This window comes from Gymnodraco acuticeps, unplaced genomic scaffold (genome assembly GCF_902827175.1).
Source record: "Gymnodraco acuticeps unplaced genomic scaffold, fGymAcu1.1, whole genome shotgun sequence".
NCBI lineage: Eukaryota > Metazoa > Chordata > Actinopteri > Perciformes > Bathydraconidae > Gymnodraco > Gymnodraco acuticeps.
Genome location: NW_022989913.1, coordinates 1,147,380 through 1,175,182, shown reverse-complemented (window position 1 = coordinate 1,175,182; position 27,803 = coordinate 1,147,380). Strand labels below are relative to the sequence as shown.

At 40.7% G+C, this 27,803-nt stretch overlaps 2 protein-coding genes across 4 annotated transcripts; one reads left to right on the top strand and one right to left on the bottom strand.

Moving 5' to 3' along the window:
• The first annotated feature begins 671 nt into the window (after positions 1–671).
• On the top strand, positions 672–18,529 carry LOC117541374 (epidermal growth factor receptor substrate 15-like 1). 3 transcript variants are annotated; one of them, XM_034208513.1, is made up of 24 exons: positions 672–807; positions 1,346–1,387; positions 1,497–1,586; positions 1,671–1,718; positions 1,813–1,908; positions 2,216–2,281; positions 2,362–2,487; positions 2,576–2,635; positions 2,765–3,031; positions 4,711–4,868; positions 6,352–6,505; positions 6,742–6,804; positions 7,978–8,063; positions 9,437–9,509; positions 9,632–9,793; positions 10,232–10,429; positions 11,085–11,249; positions 11,527–11,635; positions 11,956–12,095; positions 12,394–12,442; positions 13,808–13,893; positions 14,138–14,201; positions 16,384–16,400; positions 16,856–18,529. In XM_034208513.1, the coding sequence occupies exons 1-24, from the start codon at positions 781–783 to the stop codon at positions 17,003–17,005; spliced, it is 2,496 nt and encodes an 831-aa protein (XP_034064404.1). In that variant the 5' UTR covers positions 672–780; the 3' UTR covers positions 17,006–18,529. The 3 variants fall into 3 exon arrangements, with proteins under 3 accessions (XP_034064404.1, XP_034064410.1, XP_034064415.1); XM_034208519.1 differs by lacking the exon at positions 6,742–6,804; XM_034208524.1 differs by lacking the exon at positions 16,384–16,400 and having other exon boundaries at positions 673–807.
• A 1,103-nt stretch (positions 18,530–19,632) lies between these two features.
• LOC117541493 (Krueppel-like factor 2) lies at positions 19,633–22,230 on the bottom strand. Its single transcript, XM_034208679.1, has 3 exons — positions 21,911–22,230; positions 20,699–21,608; positions 19,633–20,563 (listed from the first exon to the last, which is right to left on the bottom strand). The coding sequence occupies exons 1-3, from the start codon at positions 21,980–21,982 to the stop codon at positions 20,388–20,390; spliced, it is 1,158 nt and encodes a 385-aa protein (XP_034064570.1). The 5' UTR covers positions 21,983–22,230; the 3' UTR covers positions 19,633–20,387.
• Between the last annotated feature and the right edge of the window lie 5,573 nt (positions 22,231–27,803).

The following is a 27,803-nucleotide window of genomic DNA, read 5'->3' as shown; positions in this document are numbered from 1 at the left end:
TCCGAATTGTATGATAAATAGACACAAACAAGTAAACAAACACCAGGAGAGCTGAAAAACAAGCATAACAATTATTAGATAAGAGATTCAAAACAGTGCAATGAGATTTAAATCAACATACAAAAAAAGGATGAACATTCATAATTATAAAAACAAAAAATCTTAAATAAGGACAGACATTACAAACATATTCATTAGCATTCATGTTTCATTTATTTTCTACTAGATACGGGTTTAATGTGTATTAAAAAAGTGTATTCTCTAGATAGAAAGTTATGCATATCAATCCAAAACATTTAGGAATACAATGGAAAGGTAAATTAAAATGGGTCTCCATAGCCAGACCACAGACATCACAAAACAATTAATGTTCAGTTCAAACATTACTTAAACATGCTTTAAAATATATATTATATGTTAAATTAAATAACTCCTCTTCCATCTTTATTGAAAATAAAGACTACACACCATTTCTGTATTCTTAAAATGAGCCTGGTAAATGTCTTGTTTTGTTTTTTCAGTCAAGGCTGACACTGTTCTTCATCCAGTCAGAGTTTATGAGTTTATTCTAATCGCTCTCATTGGCGTCAATAGGTTGTAGGTTCAAAGCTATTAGCAAGGCCAGTTCCCAAGGTGTGGTGCCCTAGAATTTAAAGTGTGGTGCCCACGTTTTGTTGCTGAGGGCCCGGTTCACCCACCGGAACCAGGCCCCTCCGATCCGTCGCCGCTCGTGCCCTCACGGTTAAGGGGCGTTTGCGCACTCCCGCGACACCAGGAAATATGGCGGCGCTCATGACTCTCAGTCAGGTAACAACTCTAAATATCTAAAGAAAACTGTCAAATGTCATTAATGATCAAAATTAAGTGGCAGTGACAGGCGGGTTATGACTTAAGCACGTTACCACTGTACACGCTGCTTTGAATCCCGGCCATTTGAACCGTATTACCAACATTTCGTTGTCAACTACGTAAACATGGTTAGCTAGGGTGAGTGAGGATAGCCAAGTTCCTATACGTTTCAACTGAATTGGGAAGCTAAGCTTACTATTGCAAGGACAGTTAATTAGCAGCAATGTTAGTTATGTGAGTGAAAATAAAAGCATGGGTAACTAGCTAGAAAGTTAGCCTACACTGAACAAAAACAAACCTTTACTTAGTTAGCTAATGTTAGCGACCAAAGCTGTGTATCTACGTTTACCGAACACACCTAATGATGTCGCTTCAGTCTACTGACTTTATAGCTATGTTTACCTTTCTTACCAATTCATTCTGTATATGTGCTAGCTGACACTCTTATTGTAACCGGTGTTGTATGTCTTATTTCTCCTCTTATCTGCTTCTCCAGCTAACAAATGGAAGCCCAGCCTATGAGGGCTATTACAGACAGGTACGGTTACTGCTGTGACTTCAGTACAGCCCTTCTAGTTTTTAAACATTTAAATGTTATGTCTTTTTTAAATCAATTGAAAAACACTTTAATATCTGCTGCTTTTTAGCTGGATCCAGGAAACACAGGCAGAGTATCGGCTGGAGATGCTGCTCAGTTCCTCAAGAAGTCAGGGCTGTCAGACAGTACATTGGGGAAGGTAGGTCACAACCTTGCATACATGCACTAAAACAGACTGTTCAATTTGATCTATGGCAATTAACTGTTTTGTCTACTTTTTTAGATTTGGGATTTGGCAGATTCAGAAAGAAAAGGCTATTTGGATAGACGGGTAACACTCAATTCCTCTGTGAAAAAGCTTTGATTGGTGATGCTGATGTGTGCATAAAACACCAGACTTAACTAGCCTTCTTCCTCTTTCGTAGGGTTTCTTTGTTGCTCTGAGACTTGTGGCCTCTGCACAGGGTGGAAATGATATCAGCCTTAACAACCTCAATCAACAATTAGCTGCCCCCAAATTTGTAAGTGATGAAATGACTTATGTTAACTGCAATATCTAACACAAAAGGTGAAAAACTAATGTCTGGATCCACTTGAATTGGGGTTTCCTTAGCCCATGCTTTACCCTGTCATCACATTTCATGAAAATAGAGCCAGCAGTTTTTAAGTTTTTCCTTGGCTGAGGTAATGATGTGGTAAAGAACACACAGAGTAGAGAAGAGCTTTTGCTCATGAAAAATGAATGGACAATGAATGTCTCAGGAAGGGACATAGGGACATCCCTTACTGGATCCGCTTATCTTACTCTCCCTTTTTTATTTTTTACAGAAAGATACTAACAGCCCATTATTGACAATTTCAACAACTGGACCTGAATCACAATGGGCAATAAGGGTGAGTGAATAACATTTGTAAAAAAAATATCTGGAGAAAATCAAGCATGTCATCTAAACTTGAGTTCCTTTTTTTCCTAGGCTGATGAAAAAGGGAAGTTTGAAGGCATCTTTGAGAGTCTGTGCCCTCTGAATGGTCTACTCCCCGGCGATAAAGTCAGGCCAGTTTTGATCAACTCCAAGCTACCTCTGGATGCGTTAGGAAAGGTGATGTTACACGTTGGAGTGATGTGACACATAACACTGCTGCAGTCGGAAGCTGGCTCATTTTGGTATTAACTTAATGTTTCTGCAGATCTGGGACCTAAGTGATGTGGACAAAGATGGACAGTTGGACAAAGATGAATTCACAGTGGTAAGCTGGTGCCTTTTGTTTACTTGTCACCACGGAGACATTCCAGGAAGCTACTGCTTGTATTAAGTGTTTTTAATTCAAGTGTCTTTTTTTTACTATATAAATGTCCTTTCCCCCCCCATTTTCCAGGCTATGCATCTTGTGTATCGTGCCATGGAGAACGAGCCTGTCCCAGCCACCTTACCCACATCCCTCATCCCCCCTTCTAAAAGGAAAAAGTCTGCTAGTGCGATGCCAGGTGCCGTGGCCGTGCTGCCTGCTCTGTCCGGCTTCATGGCTGGCGCCACTCCTCTCAAAGATTCCCAGCGAAGCACTCCTCCTCTGGGCCGAGCCAGCCCCCTCATCACCAGTAACCTCAACCTCTCTCCAAAACACTCCTTTAAATCCAGCTCACAGGTATGTAGAAAAACTCGTATTGACCTCATCACTGCATTGATTTGTCAGCTTTATTCTGTGCGAAGGCTATGTGATTTGGTTTAAAATAAAAATATTACAACATTATTCGGAATAAATAAATAAATCCCCATATATTAACTGACAAATCGCATTTAATCAAATATTGTTCAGTGCAATTATTTACTGAATATTTAAGATCTACTCTTCTATTACATCCAAACACAATTAATTATTGTCAAATAAAAAACATGTTTTAACTATTTACAATAATTGATTACAAATTATGTATTTAGACTACATGATTTGTGAATAACATGATGTGATATAATGTTCACATATAAGTCTACTGAAAGTTGAGAAATGTTAATGTAGAGTTAGTTCTTAGCCCTCATTTCTCCATCATAAAATACTTCAATGTAGTAGAAAAGCTGCGTCACTGATTTTATAGCTGCTTCTGTACATCTTGAGTGAGGTAGTAACACTCCTAGGGTGTTGTGTGTGAGTAGTTTAGGTTGTGTCACTCTGCTGTTTCACTGATTTTACTGCATGACTCATCTGTTGCTCTAAATGCAATGTCATGTATGTCCGGGTTATCTTGGGTACATAATATTATAACTTACATTTTTCAATGTTGCTAGTTATATTCAAGTAGTATAAAGTGAAAAACACAAAACAAATCATTCAAATATTCTTGGAAACTTCAATATATTTAGTTTTATATTTATAATTTCACTGCTCCTCCCTAATGAAGTATCACAAGGGCAGAGCATTGGAACCAGCATTGCATGTGTTGATTGTTTTCTGTTGTTAATGGCTGTACTTGTTTCTCCACATTGTGCCCTGGCCAGTGTGTTCCTCTCTAACTTGTTATAGCTGCAGGGATATTTCACTTTATGACCTTTGAACAGGTTTCCTTCAAAGGGAATAGAAACAAGACTCTGTTCTAACTTGTACCATGATCACCTGTCGTAGCTTTAATGTCCTCTTTTTTTTTCCTGTCGTGGACATTTTCATTTTTGTTCCCTTTTCCTTGTTGGTTTAATTGCCTCAGATTTTCTTTTTCTTTTATCTTACTCGAGGCATGAAGTCACAGTGCTTATTCCCATTTCTATTCACCATGTTATTTTATGTCATGTGCGGAGTATATATATATATATATATTTATCATTAGTTTTTATTAAACAATGACCATTAAAACTAAAATATATAAAGAAAAACAATTAATGATTTTATGCCAGATTTAGCTATTAGCTAATTTTCATCTGCAGTCACTGGACAGGTACATACATAACAAGTAGCACACACTTAAAACATTACATAGTCTCTATCACACTAGCAATTATAAAGACATATCTGAGCACCAATCAATATTTAAATACCAACAAATGTACAACTATTAAACTACAATTAATATGCTCACTTATTTACAGTAGCTTGAACTTTTTTTTAATATTTTTGATGGGTCAGTGATATATCCACCTGCTATTTGTGGTGAAAGGTTGATCAAGAAACCAGTATGTTTTCTTCAGGGGAGGCATTTTTGCAATGTTTTGCTTTTAACCAGTGTAATATATATAATACTACATTTTATACAGTCTACCAAAAAACGATTGTGTTTTAGCAGATGTTGTGTCCCTCATCTAAAATCATATAAATGTTGCCTGTCTTTTTTATTCCAGCCAGAGGTAAACTGGGTGGTACCGTTGGCTGACAGGGGGCGATATGATGAGATCTTCAAGACAATTGACGGCGACAATGACGGCCTCATTAATGGAACTGAAGTCATAGAGATCTTCATGCAGTCCAGTCTCTCCCAGACCATGCTGGCACAGATATGGTGAGACCACAGCTTGGTTTAGATTTTGTTGTTCCCCTTTGAGATCACATTACAGCAGTAGTTGACATTGCTATTTTTAGCTAGATACTTTTCATTTAAAATAATAACACATTTTAAGAAGGCAAATCCAATTAAAACAAAAGAATGGTGTTTTGTCTACTCCCATATTTCCACAAACTTAAATGACTATCACAAGTATTTCTTAAATACTATCATACCGGTCCTTTTGAGATGGGAGGACTGGCTTAAGCTATCTCTTTTAAATAGATTTTTTTAGCTGCTATATTTAGTAGGCTATTCTAAAAATAATTTAGTATTTACACTGAACAAAAATATAAACTCAACACTTTTGTTTTTGCTCCCATTTTTCATGAGATGAACTCAAAGATCTAAAACATTTTCTATATACACAAAATAACCATTTCTCTCAAATATTGTTCACAAATCTGAAAAAATCTGTGATAGTGAGCACTTCTCCTTTGCCGAGATAATCCATCCCACCTCACAGGTGTGGCATATCAAGATGCTGATTAGACAGCATGATTATTGCACAGGTGTGCCTTAGGCGGGCCACAATAAAAGGTCACTCTGAAACGTGCATTTTTTCTTTATTGGGGGTGTCTGGGGGGGGTACGAAAACCAGTCAGTATCTGGTGTGAGGGTTAGGGTAATGTTGTAAATCGAGTGGCCTGTGTTCGTCGTCCATAACATACGCCTGCCCATACCATAACCCCACCACCACCACTCGATTCACAACATTACCCTAACCCTACCCCTCACACCAGATACTGACTGGTTTTCGTACCCCCCCCAGACACCCCCAATAAAGAAAAAATGCACGTTTCAGAGTGACCTTTTATTGTGGCCAGCCTAAGGCACACCTGTGCAATAATCATGCTGTCTAATCAGCATCTTGATATGCCACACCTGTGAGGTGGGATGGATTATCTCGGCAAAGGAGAAGTGCTCACTATCACAGATTTTTTCAGATTTGTGAACAATATTTGAGAGAAATGGTTATTTTGTGTATATAGAAAATGTTTTAGATCTTTGAGTTCATCTCATGAAAAATGGGAGCAAAAACAAAAGTGTTGCATTTATATTTTTGTTCAGTGTAGAATCAATATTGGTCAATGCTCAAAATAGAAGCCCAAAAGAAGCGCATCCCAATACATATTTGATCACTAATTCTGTATAAGAAATATTAGCAATAATTAAAAACAGTACTATTTGAAGAAGTGTTCTTCATTTGTTTCAAGGCACACTCAAACATAATTTAACACCTGCTGTAATCCTCTATCATATAGCACCATCTGGTGGACAGTTTGAAACTACAGCTTACCAACACAGTGAAACTGGCCATTGGAGAATGTTCCCACTTAAAAAAAAAAGTGGGAATTGATAATAAAAATTACAGGGTCTAATTTATCACGAAGAATACAGTATCATGTGTTTTGAGTGAAGCCTCGCCTCCTCCCTGCAGGGGACTCGCTGACACCAAACAGACGGGGAAGCTGAACCGGGAGCAGTTCTCTCTGGCCATGTACCTGATCCAGCAGAAGGTCACTAAAGGCATTGACCCCCCCTCCACCCTAACCGCAGACATGATCCCCCCATCGGAAAGGACTGCAGCTTCTGTGAGTCCTGATTAAACCCACTGCAACCCCTGCTTCACATTTCAAATTCCCTATTTCAAATCCTTCTGTCTTTCAAGCCAATTGTATTTTACTTCTTGCATCTTTACCTCAGTAATCTGATTTCCTGCTACTATCTGCATTTTAAATGCTGAGGTTTTTCTCTTGGCTTTTCAGGCTTGCCTTGCAAAACAGTTTATTATGCTTTTGCTTTTTGCTCTCTCTTCTACCCTACCCAGAGCTTTGCAGGGCTAATGTCAGCTGGGAGGCCTGACCTTGCTGCACTAGCTAATGTGCGCAGAGTGAGTACTTCCGCTTTGTTTCACAAGGTGGCGCTTTGGTTCTATCATATCTTCTGTATCAGTCTGAAACACTCTCGCAAACAGGAACATATTCCATGTATTATGTATTTGTTTACCCACTTCTTTTTCAAGAAAGGGTAAAATATGTTATAAGCTCTTGTTTAATTGGCTACTTTCTTGTCATTCCTGTGAATGTCCTTTAAATGTGTATATTCTACATTCAACAACAACTCTGCTAAACGCAAACACTGCCACCTGCTGCACATTCATCCATGGTCTGTTATAGCAACCAGTGTCAACTAAGGTCCAGCTAAAGTATAGTTATTTATTAATGTATGTAGTCAAAGGAATATAGATTATCATGCTATGGCCAACCAATGATTAGATAGGCTTTTAATAAAGAAAACAACTCAAGATATTCTCTTCTATTTGGTGCCAGAATATATTTTTCTCACAGTTGTAGTCACACGTAAACAAAAGTGTTTTGTGTTTGTTTTGAACAGGTTAAGATAGTTAATGGAGTAAAATCAATTAGGCAGGAGTCTTTAAAGACATATTTTTTGTACTTTAAGAGAAGTACTATCTTTACATAAAATAAATATATATTTTACACAGATTAGGCCATTTCACAGGTACTTTTAAAGGTGGAATATGAAACTTAAAAAATACTTATATAGGGAGCAAAATGTATAAGTGTTGGAAATGTTAGACCAATGATTGTCAAAGAAGTGGATTTTGGGACCCTGATTTGTCAAAGTCTTTATATTTGGAACCGTTTTGAAGCCAGATTTCACCTTCGTGTTACATATTTCCTCTTGTCTGTTGCATTCCTCCTCATTCATGTGTTGTCTGGAACCCTTGACCCCTAACTAGCTGTGCAAGGTGTTTGTATTTCCTTCCTGTGTCTTGTGTTTTGTTAGACGCATCAGCAGGGAGATCCTCTCTTCCCCCTCTTTACCATCCATGTCCTCTCTGCTCTCATTCTTCCTCTTTGTCCCCTTCCCCTATTTGAACCTCTTATTCTTTTTTTTCCCACATACATATTTTGCCCTACCTGCCGTTGTTGTCTTTGTTCTCACCTTCTCTTAACCTCATTTCATTCATTGTACTTTTTTTACTACATTTTCCTTTTCCCTCCCCTCTCTCACTCGTCCTGTCTGTGTCCCTCCTCAGGATAGCAACAGCTCCACAGGGTCGGTCGATCTGACAGGCATCAAAGAGCTGGATGACCTCAGCCAGGAAATAGCTCAGCTGCAGAGGTGAGCCCCTGAGTAGCAGGAGGATAGCTGTGTGTCTCTTCCTCTTAAAAGAAGGGTCTGTTATAGCTGGGTGATGTTCAGGTTCAAACTCTTTAAATCTATTGGGTATTTTGTTTATCAAATAATGTGAACCTTCATTTAACCAGGGGATATTATTAAGACTATTTTTAGTCCAAGCGAGAAATAAAAACTAATCTAACCATAGAGCCTTTCTTTGGGGCAGCAGAGCATCAAAGCCTTCATTAAGTAGAGGACTCAAATCATTTATTTATACCCAGATGCTTAACAATTTCTGTATCTACAACACTAGAATCGTCAGTATTTTTAAGCATTATGACATGCCTACACATATACTAGCACTCGTATAAGAGTCTACATATTGCCGAAAGGTTCATAGATCAGGTGCACCATAGAGAGAATCCTGACTGGCTGCATCACGGCCTGGTATTCAAGATTCAAGACATCATTTGTACATAGCTACAGTGTAGTTATGACAATTACAATCTTAGGTCACAGGCTCCTCCAACAGTATAACACAATAAAACTGAAAAATGGTGCCAGTAAATACAAACAAAATATAATATAATATGGCAGTTTTATGTCTTGTAATTGCATTGTTGAGGAACCTATGACCCACGTTTTTCATTCATTACATACTACATCAAAGTTGTGTGTATGATATGACATTAAACCTTTGAATCTTGAATGAATTATGCTAAAATAATTTAAACAGATATCGCAGACAATGCTGTTTTTCATTACAAATCCCTCAACAACAAGTTACTTCACCAGAATAATGAATATAGTGCCAAGTAGAGGGACCATAAAGTGGAGTGTAACTGTCATGCATTTGACTAACGGCCCGTCCACACAGCGGCGTGCGTTGAAGCTTCCAACGCTTCTGCCCATTCACTTTGAATGGGGTGACGTCACTTTTAGCCGAACTGCATCGTGGGAAGCGACGCGGACCGTTGCTGGCGTGGCTCGCTGCAAAAGTTGAGCAATGTTCAACTTTTGACGCCTCGGCAGAAGCGTCAGCCAATCGAATCATATGCCAGTACAAGCTCTAGCCAATCAAACCGCTGCTTGTGTGTCAGGGGCGGGAGATTCATGTGATTGGTTGTTGGTCGAGTGTCAGACACGCCCGCCGGCAAGCGTCAACGCACGCCGCTGTGTGGACGGGCCGTAATGGTGTTGTGTTGGAAACCCCATCAGTCATGCATGTGTAAAAAAAACCGTTTTTAATTGTCACAGTTCCAAATTGACACAGTTCATTTTAAGCATTATGTTCCGCCACAATAGGCTTTGATGGGAAGAAGTTATAACACTGTTTTACTTAATTTTCTTCCTTTTTCAATGTTATTCCCATAAAGAGAGAAATTCATCCTGGAGCAAGAGATCAGGGAGAATGAGGAAGCCATCAGACAGCAAAATAGTGACGTTCAGGTAAGGCTGAGCCAATTTGTATTTGTAAATCGTCTGTCCAACTTTTTAAATGTCAGTTGATAATCAGTCTCTGTATCATGCAAACACCTGAGCGTATGTTTCTGTGTTGGTCTGACGGTCAGGACATGCAGAGTGGACTGGACAGGGAGAGCAGCAGCCTGCAGGAGCTGGATTCTCAGAAGCAGGATGCGCAGGAGCGTCTGGGGGAGATGGACCAGCAGCGCTCCAAACTGGAGGGGATGCTCAACGACGTCAAGCAGAAGTGCCAGGACGAGACCCAGATGGTTGGACACTTATTCATGCAACATTCATATATCTAATACTGTAATACTATTGCATTTTGGTACTGTGCTTCTGGTGACATAATACACATGTATCACCTGGTTCTGATAAAAGTGGATAATGTTTTAGTATTTTTGGATGACAGAGATCAATCAGATGTCCAACAGTGAGGTCAGTTTGGGTCAAAGTTTGCTTAAAGAAAAATGCTGCAACTAATCAAAGACATCAAATGTTTTGAAATAGTGCAGATCCTATGTGTTTTTGCTTACTGGGAAATAACAGCATATTCGGAGGTTAGGCGCCACATATTTGAATGACCTGAAAACCAACTTTAAAATATTGCTGCTTTGATCTGTTCTGATATACAGCTGTTTCACACTCTGCATGAGGCTCCAAATAAAACAGAATCTCTTTTTTTAAATTCCGCTTTCGTCCTCCAGATCTCGTCCCTGCAGAGCCAGATCCACTCCCAGGAGAGCGACCACCGGAGCCAGGAGGATGAGATGAGCCGCACCAAGATGGACCTGAGCCGGCTGCAGGATGAGGAGGCCATGCTGGAGCAGAGCCTGCTCTCTGGCCGTGTTCAACTAGACAGCATCACTAAATCGCTCAAGACAACTCAGGAAGAGATCAACCAGGTCAGTACCGATGGAGCTACTACAGCTCACAGAGACCAGTTGTTGCCAGAAAGCTCTATGATCAAGTCGGTATTTCAATTATAAATATAGTTTGAGTTGAAAAAACAAACTAAGCTCTGGTTATCCCCCCTGGGTAGAGATGTTTGTCTGTCTACGCATCTGTGAAATGTAGACTTGTGTTTTGAGTCGCTTGTGGTGGTTATATCAAATACAAAATCTCACTGTTGTAAACATTAGCTTTACTGTTACCTTCTAGAACATTGTGCTAGTGTGTAAGTCATACACTGAGGCCCACATAGTTGAAGTGAAACTGTTGTCACATATGGGTTGGCATTTTGTTTTGATCTTGGTAACCACTAACCTCCACGCACATAATTTGCTAAAAATCGGGTGCATTCCTCGATCTGCTGAAGACTTGACTCTCGAGGAGCGTGTTCGTTTTTTACTATAAGCGAAGATAGAAATCCATGACAGACAGACGGGGCTTCTGCATAGATTCTACTTTTGCATTGAAAATACTTTGAAAGAAGGGTCTTTAAATCAAAGAAGCCCATCTATTTCTACCAGCAGCTCTGAAACCCATTGAAAAGAGACTGTAATGGAACCAAAAAGTATGTTTTATGAAATCAGAAAGGGATCTTTTATTTGTTTTCAGGCTCGCAGTAAGCTGTCGCTGATCCAGGACAACCAGAATGAGGTGACTAAGACCATTGAGCAGTACAACAGCGCTCTGAGCGACATCAACGGAGGAAACTTCAACAACCTGCCGGACTTAAGTGAAGGCTTCGCTGAGAAGGAGAATGGAGGTTTCAGAAGTGCAGTGAGTCTTACTTTTAAGAACAATAATTCATAGAATTATAATTCAGCCTAGAACTCGGATACTTTATTTGCCTTTCCTTCTAATGAGGTGCACTTTTCATATCACCAAATCGTACTGGCCTGATTCATGGGTACTTCGATGCCAGAGGACGCAAATACGCCGAAACCTTTTTTGTTAACCAGTTTTGTAGCCCAGAAGTGTTTAGCTGCTTTATGTCCTTGCTTTGTGCCATACGTGTGTTCTGCTGTAACGTTCTTTTTTTAAATGAATTTCTCAGCAGGGCTCTTTAAAGTCAAGGATAGCCATGTTCAACAACAGCATTGCTAAGGAGCCTCCAGCAGACCCCTTCCAAACAGAGGACCCCTTCAAGTCCGACCCCTTCCAAGGTCTGAATACCTTCTTGTTTCTCTTACGTTTTCACTCTGTTTTTCTGTTTGGGTAAAGGTTATTCCCTACTCTGCCAGCTGTTCACCTGCATGTATGTGTCCCTTGTTAAATAAGCATTTCCACATCATCTACATACATTATACATGCCAAATGATGGAGTTTGAATGAAATGGAAACATTGGTTGTATATTGTTCCCGTCTGCTTTAATTCATGCTGTGGAAAACTTTCAAAGAAAGCTCTGATTATTTTTTAGAGGGTGAAGATGACTGAAGTCCAAAGCCAGTGGCTATGTTCTCACAGTCTTGTCTTTTCTTCTAGATCCATTTGGAGCAGATCCTTTCAAAGAAAGCGACCCCTTCAAAGGCACCTCATCTGAAGAATTTTTCAAGAGAACAGAAAAGTCAAACTTGTTTGGATCCTCGGACTCCCTCAGTAGAAAACCCACCCCACCAGCCAAGGTATCAAACACCTCTTTAAAAACACTTTCATGATGTTGATTGAAGCTTCTGATCATGGGTCTTTTGTATGCACTGTTTTTTTCTGTAAAAACTTTAATATTACAATTCCTTTTCTATGTTTAATGGCTCTAAAAACAAGCTTTGATTTGACTTCACTGTTGTAGATAACTGGAAATGCAAACCAGCCCTACAAAGGGTTATTTTGGGTGGTTATGATTATATGGCCATTTTGTGTGTATTGTATTTGAGGACTTTGGAAAACTTACTTTACCCTTTGCTTTTTGTTGTTTTTTCTCAGCCAAGTGCCCTCAGCAGTGACTCCTTTACATCAAACAGCCCAAAACCAGGTATGTTGGTCTAAGACATCAGAGAGAGACTTTACTCTGGGGCTTCTCAGTTGTAAATGTAAAGGCTAACCTGAGGTAGCAGCGTGTTTGTGCCAGGACATGTTGTTGTTTCTGGACTTCTGGGCTTTATATCACCACAAAGTTTCTCAGTTTAGCTTTTATTGTTCTTCCAGTTTTAAATATTGTAGTCAAACTTTGCTTACAGAATCAAACAAGTTGACAAAGATTCAATGCTTTATTTCCTGTTCTCAGTCATTTTAAAGATGTAGGTTGTATAATTCCTCTATTTTATTGTAATTACTGCAGTCAGGAAGGTACAGTACGTTGGCTTTTTGTCTCTCTGCCAAATAAAACACATGCACAATCATCTCTGTACTAGACACGTGCAGATTTTCCGTCCAGAATGAGACTCTATTAACCGCCATCTGAATGTGAAAGAGGGTTCTTGTTGTGAAACGGGTCTCAAAGAGTCATTCTTTGCCATTCTGGGTGACGCGTTAGATTTAGATTTTATTTTTGAGGGCATGAGGGGGCAAACAATTTTTTACTTACTGTGGCTTCAATTTTTCCTGTGGTTTTGGGCTATTTTTAGCAAAGTACCTACGCATTTAACTACTGGCCAACTAAAAATACTCCCCCCTACCCTGGAAAAACAGGAGGCCTGCAGGAGCCTAACATAACAGAAACGTTGTGAGGACTGGAGGTCCTGCTCTACTAGAATACACTGCCACTCCTTTAACCAGTTCTCTACTGCCTCTGCCCTGTCTTTATAGCGGCTGCTATTGAGCTGCTCTGCCTCATTCGCTACGGAAGTTGTTTTAAGTTAGCGGCTGCCTCTGGTCGATGCTCTGCCGTGCTACACACCTTCAGAGGAACACAGAGGCAACTGTAGGCCTGACCTGAGTTACTGTGCGTAAAAGAAAACACTGCGTTCTTCACATGAATGGGGTCTCTTGTGGTTGCATACTCACAACAAACATATTCTATTACAATGTTTTGTTTTTTCACTGTAACCATCTGCAGTTGGCTTTTTTTTTTTCATTAAGTGGCATACCACTGAGCCTCCAAACAACCCGGCACAGTTCTGGTTAACAGTACGCCAACTGACGCCTTTAATTAGTTGATCACATGCATACGTCAGGTTAAACAAAAACCTTTGCTTTCCAGGTTTTTTTACGAAATGTCATGGAAAATTAAACCGTAATGCCACATTCCACGCTCTGAAAATAGCCTTTTCAGAATAAACACAATGCATAGATGGTTTTTATAAGCGTGGTTTGAGGCTGAACTTTATTATAGCTTCTGGCTTTTTCCATAAACGTATTGAAAGGTTCAAAAATGCATTACAATGTATTTTTCTCTCAGATGTTTTTGGCACGGCAGACCCCTTTGGAGGCAACTCTTTTGGAAGCAAGGGGAGTGGATTTGCCGACTTTAGTCAAATGTCAAAGGTAAGCTCTGGAAAGTCTTGGAGTTATGAATCAGTTGAAAAAATTCAATTTCCCACTGTGGCTGTGTTTGCAATTTTACTCCAATCGTGAGTGATTTAAAAAAAAAAAAAACATTTATCACCTTTAACGCCTCTCTGGTGTAATGCCAGTTGCTTTAGAGTTACTGACATTTCTGTTAGAGTCATCAGTTTGTGTGATAGTTAAAGACATTTCTTTTGGTTTCTTTTCCCCTGTGTGTGAACAGAAGTCGGACAACCCTGTCCTCCCATCAAAGAAAAATGTGCCTAGCCGGCCTGCACCTCCCTATGGTAAGCCCCTATTTTTTGTGTGTGTGTGTGTGTGTGTGTGTGTGTGTGTGTGTGTGTGTGTGTGTGTGTGTGTGTGTGTGTGTGTGTGTGTGTGTGTGTGTGTGTGTGTGTGTGTGTGTGTGTGTGTGTGTGTGTGTGTGTGTGTGTGTGTGTGTGTGTGTGTGTGTGTGTGTGTGTGTGTGTGTGTGTGTGTGTGCACTTGAGCATGACTGTGCTTGCAGCCTCGTTGCCATTAAAAGGTTGACTGACATTCATAGTTGGCATGCAATGTTGGTTTAAACCAGGTGACAGCAATACAGTTTATCTTGCCATTGTTTTTTTGCATCCCTTTTTGTAGTGCTCATTATGATTGACTTGTCCTACTAAAAATAAATGTTTGTGCCCCTGATGGTATGCGGAAAAAAACAACTTCCCTGTTGAACTGTGAGGGTGCAGAGAAAGCAGTTTCTGCTTTTGAAGTTGTAAACAGGAAAGCTGTTGCAGAGGTATGGCAGCACTGTGGTTTTACACACTGATGTGCCCTTGTTAGCGCTATTAAGACGCCAACAGATAAAACAGTCTTCAGTTAAAGTTATAAATAGTGTGATGAGATTGAGAGCCACTTTTCTATGGCCCTATGAATGCATTTAGCCTCATGTTTTATCTTGTTGTTTCACTAGTAGGAATAGTCACACGTTGCCCACAGGCCATGCCCAGTCCATGCCCTTCCGCTGTGACCTTGCACTTATTCTTTTAGCAGAAGCCACAGCGTGAGAAAGTTGATGTTCCGCTTTGCTTTACCACACGCGGAGTGGTAGAGATGAGAAGCCATGGTTAGCCAGCGAGCTAGCCCTGAGATGTGCCTCATATGTTATGGGGAAGTGAAAAGCCCATGTTTAGTTTGCTTATTTAAAGCTAGCACTTCTACTGTTGTTCTTAATTAGACAGTGGGGCTTTTATTAACTTTAAGCCATTCAATCCCTTCATGTTAACAATATGTGGGAGATTAATATTTAAAGCCTCATTACAAAGCTGTCATTATAGGAAATGTGTTCAAAGCTTACATTGCACATGGGTGTGTCCGTCTTTAACCATTGTGTGTTCCAGAAAAGCGACACCGCTTGTTAAGCATCAATGCATCAGTGAGCTTTATTCAAAAATGTGGTTAACACCTTTTTTTGAACCAATATCTCTCCTCACTGACTACTATGCATACCATGAGCTAAAGGTTAGATTCCTGTGAACATTTAGCATCAGAATATTACACATTAAAGCGTGAGCTTATTCTCAAGGGGCTACCTGTTGTTGGCTTATAAAGTAAAGTAACTAAAGGGTGTCGTTTTACATTATCTTTCATATTTATCTTTTTGAATGTCTTCCTTCTCCAGGAGGTTTGCTCAGTTTGACAGCGTCAGAGCCACTCCAGAGCTTTTGCTCCACAGCAGACAGTAAAGACCCATTTTTGTTACAACACACTCGAGTAAAGAATCCAAAGACTGTCCTGTGGGTTTTGCAGAATTTGGCTCTGTGAGTGTAATCTACTTACAGTTCTCCGAGGGGTCAAACATCTTTGTCTGCATGAGCTGCTCATGATCTCACTCTTCAGATGCTGTTTGCTGAAGGCTCAGAGGTGTCAGCTCTCCGTCACTGGGCCTTAGTCTGTTACACAAGCGAGCAGTCGCAGGACCTCCGTGTTACTGGCTGTTGACTGACCGATCATATAAAAGCTTTTTAAGGGCTTGGTATAGAAGGAAATGTGATGTTTGCATGACTGGATTGTAGCGTCTGTCCGCCTGGTTATGGGGGTTATGCTAGCTGACGTCTCTGGCTTCAGCCTCGGGCAGGAAGTCAGGATTTATTCACTTTTAGTCAGCGAGTCAGTGAACTTGCCTGGTCAGGTAGCATTTTTAAAGTCTTGAAGTACAAGCTAAAGGCTTATTAGCTGTCAAAGCATGATATGCCTGGAAGCAGAGCACAACAGAGTAGATCTGCGTCTTTGTCCACCCGTTTCCGCTTCTTTGCCATCCTGTATACCCTGAGCGTGCTCTCAGTGTGGCGAAGATGCATGGCAGGCTTTGTGTTGGGTTTGTATCATTTGACATGACATGAATTAAATGTATCCCTCCTGCCAGCATGAGAGTTGTAAAAGGGATTTGTGTTTTTTATATTTAGCTCTGTATTGTAATTTTTGTTTTCCTGCCAGGATCTGAATGTGTCAAGGTAAGACTGTACAAGGGTGTGGTGGTCAATCCTTTGCATGTGAAAAACCTGTGCGCACGGCAAAATCCGTTGTAAAAAAAGTCCGTTGATGTGTGTGCACGATGTTAGTAAAGGCCCCCAGGCACTGAATGTTTATGGGAAATATGTGAACACTAATTTATGGCGCTAGTTTGTCAGTGTGTATTCTGTAGGAAGCTTTTAGTGTTGCTTTCTGCGTTTTCTCTGTAGTGAAATAGTACATTTTTTTGCAGATGCTTTTCTCTTACTGCTATATTTCAAATCATTTGAGTTGTGTGAAAAAGCTTGTTGATGTTCTGCCTAATTAGCAACACTTGCTTTCAAATTTGCATCCAGCCTTCATTGGTACATCTTGCCCAGTGACTTATCCCTGTTTTATGTTGATATTTCAGTCAGCCTGTTTTTGTCCATAACTAATGTTTGTGTCTCCGCTCTAGTTTGGAAATGAGAGCCAGCAGCTGGAGTGGGTGAAGCGGGAGAGCGAGCGTGAGGAGCGCGGGGAGCAGGAGAGGCTGCGGCAGCTGCGGCTGCAGGAGCAGCAGGACCTGGAGCTGGCCCTCGCTCTGAGCCGGGCCGACATGCCCTGACCGGCCGTCCTCCACCACGTCTCTCTGTCCTCTCTCCTGCCTTACAGTCCTCTGACCGCATGACAACAGCACCAACACTGGCCCCACATGACTCGCAGCCCCTGTTACCAATTTTTGTTAGAGACGAGTGTTTTTGCAGCCATGACTGGACTCTTGTCTACCGACTCCACATTTAGCGACCAGTTATGGTTCATTGCTCCCAAACTACATGGCAACTATAATCAAGGACATTAAGGGAGCCACTTGATTTAAGCCCGACTTAAACCTGCAAGAACATAGTGATTCAACCCAGCCCCACTAGCATGATAGCCACTATATCTAACTCCATATCGTGCTACGGCCTTATCCAAAATTCTTTCTGTTAAGAAATAACCTTTTTAAAGGAGTATTTTACTGTTTAATTTATAAACAGAAGCATTGAATCTGGTGTATGAAGTCCTTTTTAAAATGCACTGTACAAACTGTTTTATATATCGTTTAATTACTTTAAAAGAAAATGCAGATCAAACCAGATATGCCAACTAATCTGTTGGTTTATGATTGAGTTTGTCCAATTTAAAAATGTTTAAAGAAACTCCTTCATGTGCTGTAAATATTGTTAGCTGATGGTTTCATATGCAAGCCGTGAAACAGTCCATCTTTAGAAACCATTCCTGTCTTAAAGGACTGGAGCTTAGTGATCAGATCATTAATGGCATGCTTTAGGTTTTTATTTCAAATGTTATGTGTGTCCTGCCATTTATGCCTGCATATGGAATATTTATGACCTTAAACTTATAGGGTTATAAACATTTTGAATATTTAAACGGTCAACAGGGATCAAACAAAATATGATGTTAGAGAATGAAAGCCTTGGTTCAATATGATTTAACCCCATATCATCGGTTGCCTCTTGCATTCACAATTATTAAGATGCTTATGATAATCCTTGAGGTCTTCCTTCCCTATGAACACAGTTCAGTCCCTGTGCAGCAATGTACCCCCCCTCTAATGTCGACAGCTGGTGCTTGTGGGATGGTTTATCATTGGTTGCCTTGTTGTTACGCCCATACAACTAAAAACCTCTATAAAATGGAAGTAGTGTAAACCTACATTGTTTGTACTGGTGCGGTTACATTTAGTTCAACCCTTTTTTTAATTATTCTCACTACCACTGATACACAGTGACATCTGCTTTCAATTTGTTTGCCTTTCTCTCAACACTCAAATCAACAAATGGATCTTTTTTCTGTGGATTTTGTTCCTCTACATTCATTTCTTATGATCCAGTTGGAGGACATATTGTTTTAATGACTTTAAAATATTGCATTCTTGTAATTATATTACACTAATCAGGTTTATTTGGCACATAATGTACGCACTGTATTCCAGAGCTTACTGGACACATGCAGAATGGCATCGCCTTATTTATCAACATTGTAACATGTAACATTGCACAGTATGTTTGTGGTTATATATAAAAAAATTCTCTGTTAAACTTTAAATGACTTTTAATTTAATAAAAGGGATTTTTTTTTTAAGTTTCTGGAACACGGTAAGTATCTCCTTTTGAATGATATATTAAGGCTCAAGTATTTTGTAAAATAAATGTATCGAATGACACCGTAGGACAAATAGCTCAACATTACGAACACGTGTTTTGAAGGGAAGACAATGGTCTACCCTATGTTTAGCTCTTTATCTGATGCTTTGTACAGAGTTATACAAAGTGTTTGTATCTTGCATCGATATTGGAACAAAAAAAAGTGAAATGAGAGTGACACATTTGCATCTCCCACTGCAGATATATTTGACCCAATGTGTACTTCCTCTTTTTTAAAAATAAGATAAATTCTAGGTAAGTAAATCAGCACATTTAAGTCACATTCAGTTTGTACGTGTTATTGTTGTGGGTGAATTGAAGATACTCTTCAACTGCGAAATTCCGCTTTTGAAGTGTGTGGTTTTATGAACTTATTTTTAAGTTTTAGAATTGTCATAATAAAACAAGGACTACTTTGTCAATCACCAACCAACCACATTATTTGAAGAAAAACGTTTAATATGTACTTTTTCAAAATGCCATCTGGTTTTGATATATCTACTCAATGCAGCCTTTGATGCGGGTGAAACAAATGCTCCCTGACACCATGCAGACATAATATGCACAGACTCAGATACTTTGAAACTGTAGTGCAGTGACTCTGTGTAATTGTAGTATTAAGGCCCTTTGATGTGCTACTATAATTTCTACCCATCAGAAAGGGAGTCTAAGGGCTCCCTGATGAGGGTTTGCTGTGTGCCCCTCTGTCCAGACGGCTCCTGGCTCACTCTGTAATTATGGAAATGGGGTGTTTGTATTTATAGGCTAAGCCCACAAGCGGCTGCCCTTCCGTCTTGCAGCTGCAAAACATCACAGTGGAAATCAAGTGCCCATGTTTTAAAATTAAAGTGGGTATACAATGGCAACATGTATAACCTATTTAGTCTTACTGATCTGATGGTCTGCAGGCCTACTAAAGTCGTAGTATGCACAGCATGTGAAAGCTATTGTTGAGTGGGTGGATGTGGTTCATTAAACACAATGTGAGAAAAAGATATACAATGACTTGACATTCATGGAAAGAGAAGAGGTCCCCAGTCAAGTGTTCAATTTCATTGTTTTTAATATTTACAATAAATATACATTTTACAGTATAAAACCATGTACATATTTATATAAATTTAAGTGAAAAATAATGCACAGGACATCAAGCCCTGATAGTGAACTGAGGGGCTGGATCCAAGATATTCACATAGAGACAACATCAACACCAAATATGAAAAGGCAATAAAATAAAGCAGTTCAGGCCGTTCAGACATTGAGAGGCAGTTTAAATAAAACATTGTCCCTGCACATGTTAGGCAACTATGTGCATTTCACCCCTGTCAATAAGAACATGTACTAAATGTGGCCATGTCGTTCTGTCACTAAGAGTTTTACAGTAGCACAGTCATAGAAAGGCACTTTTGTGTCAAACACAGCGTTCCAGTTCTGTCAAATAGGAGTAATATATACAGGGCCAGCCCCTTCTTGGTCTTCCTGCTCTAAAGCAAACAAAGCTTTTCTAAAGCTTTTTTATTGAACCAAAGTAGTACCAGCTACGTTATTAGAAAATAATACAACTAAACTTTTTAATTCAATATTATATATAATATATATAGACTATATATAGCATATATATATATATATATATATAGCATATATATATATAATATATATATATATATATATATATAAACTTGGTCATGTGGACAACAATTTGGTCAACAATTTGGTCATGTGGACAACAATTTAAATAAAAATACATCAGTTGAATCACAACAAAAAATAACATAACCCCATGTCCTTATGTGGCCTCCTTCACATGTGTCTCTTCATGTGAAGTGCCAGGTGGTCAGACCTGGAAAAGGCACGTTCACACAGGTGGCACTGGAAGGGCCTGTGTCCGGTGTGTTTGCGGAAATGACGGGTCAGCTCATCGGAGCGGGCGAATTTCCACCCACAACCTTCCCAGCTGCAGTGGTACGGCTTCTCGCCTGAGAGGACAAAGAAAAGGGAGATTATTAGTCTGTGTTGAAAGGAGAAACATGATTTGGAACTAATGCAAGCCAATGCGTAATTGCGCACAGATGTAACGCTTTTTATCATGATGTATAGAGGCTCAAACTTACCGGTATGAGTTCTGAGATGTGCCTTCAGATGTGAGCTCTTGGTGTAGGTTTTTCCGCATCCATCATAGCTGCAGGTGTGCGTTGCTGTGCGCTTCCTCGGCCATGTGCGCCGCCCTCTCTTTGGTTTTGACTCCAGCAGCTCAAGGGGGGAGGAGGGCGGTGTGAGCATCACCCTCTGCGCGCCTGGCTGCATGCTGAGCCCTTCATCGTACATGCCAAAGGCAGTATGCGGAGCGTGGTAGGCCATTTGCATCTGTGGAGCCTGGTGGTGGTGCGGGAAAGCCGCCGGTGTGTGATACTTCTGAGAGAAGTTCATGGGCTGGCACAGCTGTGCCTGGCAGTCTGAGGCTCCCTGCTCATCGGGGCTGAGAGGCGGGGTCATGTTGCTGGATGCTCGTGGGGAGATGGCCACTCTGGGCTGCTCAAAAGACATCATGCACGAAACGTTCCCTTCTTGCTTGATTTTGCAGCTTTGGGGCACCATGCCTAAAACGGGGCCGTAACCGTCCATAGGGGGCTCAACTTTGATTTCCTGGCGGGGAAAATGTGCCGTGTTGACATAAAATCTTCCCTGAAAGCAGGAGTTGCGGGCAATGTCATAGCTGTTGGTTCCCTCGGAGCGGAGCAGCTCTGTCATGAGGCTGGCGCCGTACGGCGGCGGCGGGGAGCGGTGGTCGTCTCCCGGGTAGGATGGCACAGTGATTCCCGCCGTGTACATGCTGGGGTCGGCTGTGCCCACAAATTCCGCTGTGCTGTCAGAGCCCGTCGTGTTGGCGAGGATAAAATCCAGATCTAAGTAGTTACTCAGATCCTCGTCGTCCCTTTTGCTGTGATTGTCCAGGTTGTGTACCATTTCCATCATGGAGCAGCTGCTGTTGGAGACTAGTTTGTCCATATCTCCTTTCCACCTCTGAAAGAATAAATAGACATTGTTAGATATGAGAAATAGGATGTGGAGATAACAAGTGACATCCAACTGGAAAAGTTAGCCATGTTACACAAACACTGAGTTTTCTTTACTTAAATTAAGTTTTGTAATTGTTTTAAGTTATTATTTGTTTAGTTTTCACAAAGCAAATAGGCTAGATTCGTTGCAACAGCTTTACATTATACTATTTTTCTTTTCTAAACAGGTGAAACAAAGTGAGACATGATCCAAGTCAACCGTTTCCAAAGATTTTGAATGAAAATAAACGAAAATGTCTAACTTACGTTTTCATAGGTTTTTTCTCTTTGGTTTGTGAATGTTGAAAATGACGGTAGCATCACTCCGGATAAGGCCATCGTTTGGTGAAATAAAAGCTATTTCTTGTCAAAGTCGCACCAGAACCTGTGCGTCTCTTTCACTGTCGCTCTCCACTTCTGCACTCCAAAGGCATGAACAAGTTTAAAAGTGGAAGGAGGTTCTCCAAACCTTATAACTCTCTAACCGGACAAGGGCTGGCCAATTGTGAGAGCTCAGGAAACAACGTAAAGTTTGGTAAATTTAGCTCTTTATAAAGCGGCTCCTGCAGGCAGCGGGGCTCAGTGTGCTGTATGACAGGCAGGCATAGCAGAGCAGCCTATAAAGCGGAGCCCCGCCCCCTCACACTGACGCAACAAGCTAGACACGCCCACCTAGAGTTGGAAAAAAGTTGCAGGCAAATTACAAACACAAGGTCAATATAGCAACCATAGATACTTACGTAATATGCTGAAAAGAACAAGCTTAATGACAGAAACTGCTGGAGGCCAAGCCACACCAACAACTTCATATAAAGGCTGTCAGGACTTCACTTAATCATCTCAACAACAATCGAGATATGGGTTATTTAATGAACATGTAATAACACATACGATTCAGAGTTCGTTTAAACCCTGGAAGAAAAGACAGAACCAATATGTATATATTTAATAAAATACAGGCAATTGGGGATTATGGCAGACTTCTAAAAGCATATAATATATATAATATATATGTCCAAAAACATCGAAATGTATGTTTTGTGAAGGACCATTTATTTTGGTTAAGTCTTTGATGTGACTACATCATTTCATTTCTAGCCTCAAAACAAATGTTTTCTTTGGTTTCTCCATAAAAAAGAGACAAACTCCAACATCGATTCTGAACTTTCTTCAAAGGGTTGTCAATCAAGTGTAAATATTCAAATGGCTGTATGTACAGTGACGGATGTTATGCGTCACGTGTGTGTGGCTGCTGCCCAGGGGCGGGGCTTCAGGGGGGGCTGTAGGGGCAGGGCTCCCCGGGCCCTGGACGGTCGGGACCCAATGGGGGCCCGTCGCCGAGGCAGCAGGCTCCGCCCCCGAGATATTCGGGCGGGCCCTGCTGCCTCGCGCCACTGAGTGCACTGACGTTCGTGGTCATATTAGGTATAAAGCATTGTAGCCTATAATATGAGTTGAACTTGTGCTGCTATTTTCACACTCACATTTAACATTAAAACATGAAAAATTGCAAGTGAATCCCTTCTATTGTCTCCAAATGTATTTTGGGTAAAATCGTCATCAACAGCCTCCATCAACATCATACGTAAATGAACGTCAACGTCATCATCAATCACTTGTCATTCAACAGAGCACTGCCTAAGCATGAGCCGTTATAAACACAAAAGTGGAGCTACAAAATGCAAAGAAAAAGATAAAAAAGGAGGACCAAGGAAAAGCCAAATTGTCCAAGCTCGATGGATATTTTTTTCGCCAGCCGTGTTTCATCCCCGAGCCCCAGCCCGCCAACAACGTTAGTGGGGGTTAGCCAGATTTACAGGTAGGCTACAATCACGGCCACACACTGTCAACAAGAAAATGTGAGTTTGTGGTAAATGTTGATATCATATGGTTGTTGTTACTTCGTGTAGCTCGGCCGCCTAGCTTATTTCCTTTTCTGTCTCTCGGCTGTAGTGATGATGATAATAGGGACGACTCAGCAGCTGCTAGCTGCTAGCTGCTCGTCTAGAGGAGAGACGGGCCTGACGCTTGACCAGCCGCACCCCTCCCCCTCCGGCTCCTTACTGGCTGCGCCGCAAGGTGAAGAAGTACCGGACACTCTTGCCCTGGCTACTAAATGGGGAAGTCAAACACAGTTTGAAACAACCAGGGCCAGGAAAGTTAAGAGACACTTTGATGAACTTTCTGAAGACAGCTGCCTCACTGACGCAGAGAGCAACTTTCGGGTGACCGTTTTCAATGCATGTCTCGATATAATCATCCAGCAACTGTCCCAAAGATTCACCAGTTTAAATGCAACTGTGAACATGTTTGAGGCAATTCACCCCAACACACTACTGCAAGCAAAGGATGAGGATTTACACCAAGCTGCCCAGCGGCTTAGAGAGCACTACAGTCGGGACATCGCCGCCAGCTTCCCTGGCCAGCTGCTTTCTTTCAGAACCTGTTTCAGGGACCAAATACAAAAACTAAAATCTGTCTCGGATCTGGTAAAAATGCTCATTGTTTACAACCCAGCAGTAACATCTACATTCAGTGAGGTTTGCACAGCCTTCATCTTATTTCTGACTCTTCCTGTCACCGTGGCAACCGCCGAGCGCTCTTTCTCCAAATTAAAACTCATCAAAAACTATTTGAGGAGCACGATGGGACAGGAGAGACTGAGTGGACTGTTCTTGCTGTCCATCGAAAGTGACCGAGCCAAGAAATTGGACATACAGCGTATTGTGGACAAGTTCGCGGAGCGCAAGGCTCGCCGAGTACCATTCAAGTAGTGGTGAGTACACTTCAAATTTAATTTGTACAGTAGCCTACTTGTACGTGAATGTATGGGCCGCCGTGCCAATTTTACACTGCTCTGCTCTCATGGTGGCTGTGAATGGTGTGTCAGAAATGTAGTCATTTTATTAGGCTATGTTTTCATTGTCCTTGTGGTTTGTTGGACTTTATGTCATGTTATATCATTATTATCTCTGTTATATATTTCGTTTCTATACCCTTTGTAAAAACGAAATCTTAAAGGGATAGTGGAAATGGAACCTCAAATAGTTTCGTTTTAACTTATATACAAGCATAATTACGTACCAAAACAATCACACCTGATTAAAAAAATATAATAATTGCCTTACGCATGTTAGAAGCACTTTATTGCAGCTTCCCCGAAGTTTTTTAGAAACGAAATGTTTCTCAGCCTAACCGGAAGTGACGAAAACTCAGGAAGACGATACGATAACAAACCATGGCGTCTATGCAGAATGAACGTGGAAGGGCAAATATACCAGACAAAGAAGAAGGATTGTACGAGGTATCCAGTGATGATAGCGAGTCAGAAACATCCTCTCGGCTTTCCTACGAAAATGTCGTTTTAGGAACTGAATCTGAATCCGGTTCAGTAAGCGACGATGGTGACAATATTGAGCCAGAAGATGGACCATTACGTCCTTATTTGTTCGAGCCCGAGCCCGAGGTGATGGTTCACGGCATGGGCAATGGCGAGGATGACCAGGACCAGGCGCCAGATGATGCACCCCTACGCACAAATAATCTTGACTGGTAGGTCCCTAAGCATAGCTCACGCATCTTAAGATCACCTGTAGCCTTTACAAATATTAATCATTGTTAACCAGTTAAGGCCGAAGGTCCCCCCAGTGGACCCCTCCCACCGTTTTTTTTCTCTCACATGTCTCAGGGCTTCTTAACATTTATGAAACTATTAATGTTTCATACCCTTTTAAAGGTAAGAAACTCCGCTAACTGACAATAAGAACAATTGTTAGCTAGAAAAAACACAAGAGTAATACCAAGCCTTTGAATTAGCATTGAGCGAAACAATGCTAACTAATGCTAACGCTTTTTTACACACAACACACGGTAGAAATGCCCTTATTACTATCTTAACTGCACAAACAAGATATACGATTTAAAGCTGAGACTCCACAGATTCCACACATGTAATGTCATCACTGTAAGACCTCGAATTCCTGGAGCTATCAGCCAGAAAAGAGAAAGTAAACAACATCCGGTTCCAAAAATATTACAATAATTACGTCTTACCTTTTTTGATTTGTGATCAAAAGTTGTGTTCAACGGAATAAAAACGCATCTCAAGGTTAATCCAATGTCGTTGTGTCACGTAGAATTTTTCTGTCGCACTACAGCCATACAAAACACATCTATTCACCATAATAAAGGTCGGCTATTCACATGCAAATGCTATTGAATGTCCGCCATTGTTTGTGCCCGTCTTCCTGAGCTCTCGTCATCACCCGAAGATTCCCGACGATTCCCGAAGTATTTCGTTTCATTGAGAGGGCGCAGTAAAATTGAAAATAAAATGAAACTAGGCGGATGAAATTAAAAAAAATTGTTTAATATGCTTCTTTTTAATAAAAATACATAAATTAAACCCAAAATTCGCGGATTTCCACTATCCCTTTAAATATTACACCTTTTTCTTTAGTTACTTTTCTTTCAAACATTGTTTTAAATTGTAATCTTACTGACTGAGCGACTTTTTACGCACGAGCGTCAGATTACCACCCCGGACTCCCGATATTTTTGTCAAGCTTTATTGGGTTTAAAGGGCCCGGTCATGTGGCCCCGCCCCCCGGCCCGGGTCTGATATGTGCCGCCAGTGCTGCTGCCTCCACCTGTTTGGCGCGGCTCCCTCTCGGCTCATTATCATTAATGGAAGATGGTTTTGTTCTTTCACTCACAGCAGGCTTGTCCAAACAGGCGCCAGGTTCGTCTGAAACGGTTTTCACGGCTTTTAAACGCTCTAACCACTCCTGATGTAAACATGATTTAAGGTAACAGCCATTCAGATGTAAATGGGGCTGCGGTGTCGATTGGAGTCACATTTACATCACAACTCTGAACTGCTTGTAGCTGTTTCTGCAGAGAGATCTGGTTTCTGACAGGAATCCTGTTGCGCCAGACGTCATCAGTCCAACTGTAACTCCGCACTTTATGTCAATTGTAGATCCTTAAATTAATGTTAAAATAGGTTTCTTGATGTAAAATAGCTCACCCTATAACTTTTTTTTAGAATAGATATTAAGATGATCCTTGCATCCTTTTGCACACCACTTTCATAAGCAATATGCATACAATCCAAGTGCTTTACTTAATTGAAGTATTACAGTGTAAACATACTCAATTAAAAGTAAGTATTATAAAGCAAAAGTAAGTGTCATAATGATGATGAAGGGCCCTTTCTGTCCGCATTTTAATTTATATACTTTTATATTTTATTATTTTATTAACATTAGTGCTACTGTCAACTGTAAGCAGCCATTTACAGTATATCGTTTAGACTTGTATTCAGTTTAGTGTACTTAATTTTTTTAAATCTTAATATTCGTTGTGGGAAATAGTCTAAAATGTACAATATGTATTATGTAGTGCAACTGAATTATAAAGTGTTATAAAACAGAAGCACAGTTCTTGAATAAATCTACTTAATTACTTTCAAAAACGACAGCTGTGTACATCCATGTGTCATCATTTAATCCAGCACTCCTGTGAATCACTACCCTTCTGCAATAGGTGCAGTACTGAACTATGTGATAAGAACTCAGTTTGTTTAACCACTGAGCTCAGATTGACATGACGGACACATCACCTCTCATCAAGCTGTCATGTTCACTATCACCAGTAAACTCAGTCAGTGCAGCTGTGAGCTTTCCATATCCTGATCCCTGATCTGTGTTCAGTGGAAAGTGCGTCACACGGCAGGAGTTCAGTAAGGCCGGAGAGGAAGTGTGTTTCTAGTGGCTGTGGAGCTGAAGGCCTGATTTCTGACCCCCTGACCGCTGACTCTGACCTCGGATCTGTGCAGCACTCCTCTTCTGCTATGTGAGAGTGAGAGCACTCTCACTTCCCCTCTTACTCAGCTAGCCTGCCTTTAACGCTTTGTAATGTTCCAAAGTTTGAATTTCAGGAACTTTATCCACTGCTGAATACTTCAAGTCATATTTCATAAGTTACCTGCAGAAAACCATTTGGATTTGCTTTACAAGTCTGAAGGGTGGAGGGTCTCATCTGTTGAACATTAGTGGTGGACATATGATTGTGCTTTAGTATTATAACCAGTATATCGCATGTCTGTGATAATCAACTTTTTATGATCTTAAATACTTTGTCCAAAGGAAATTACATT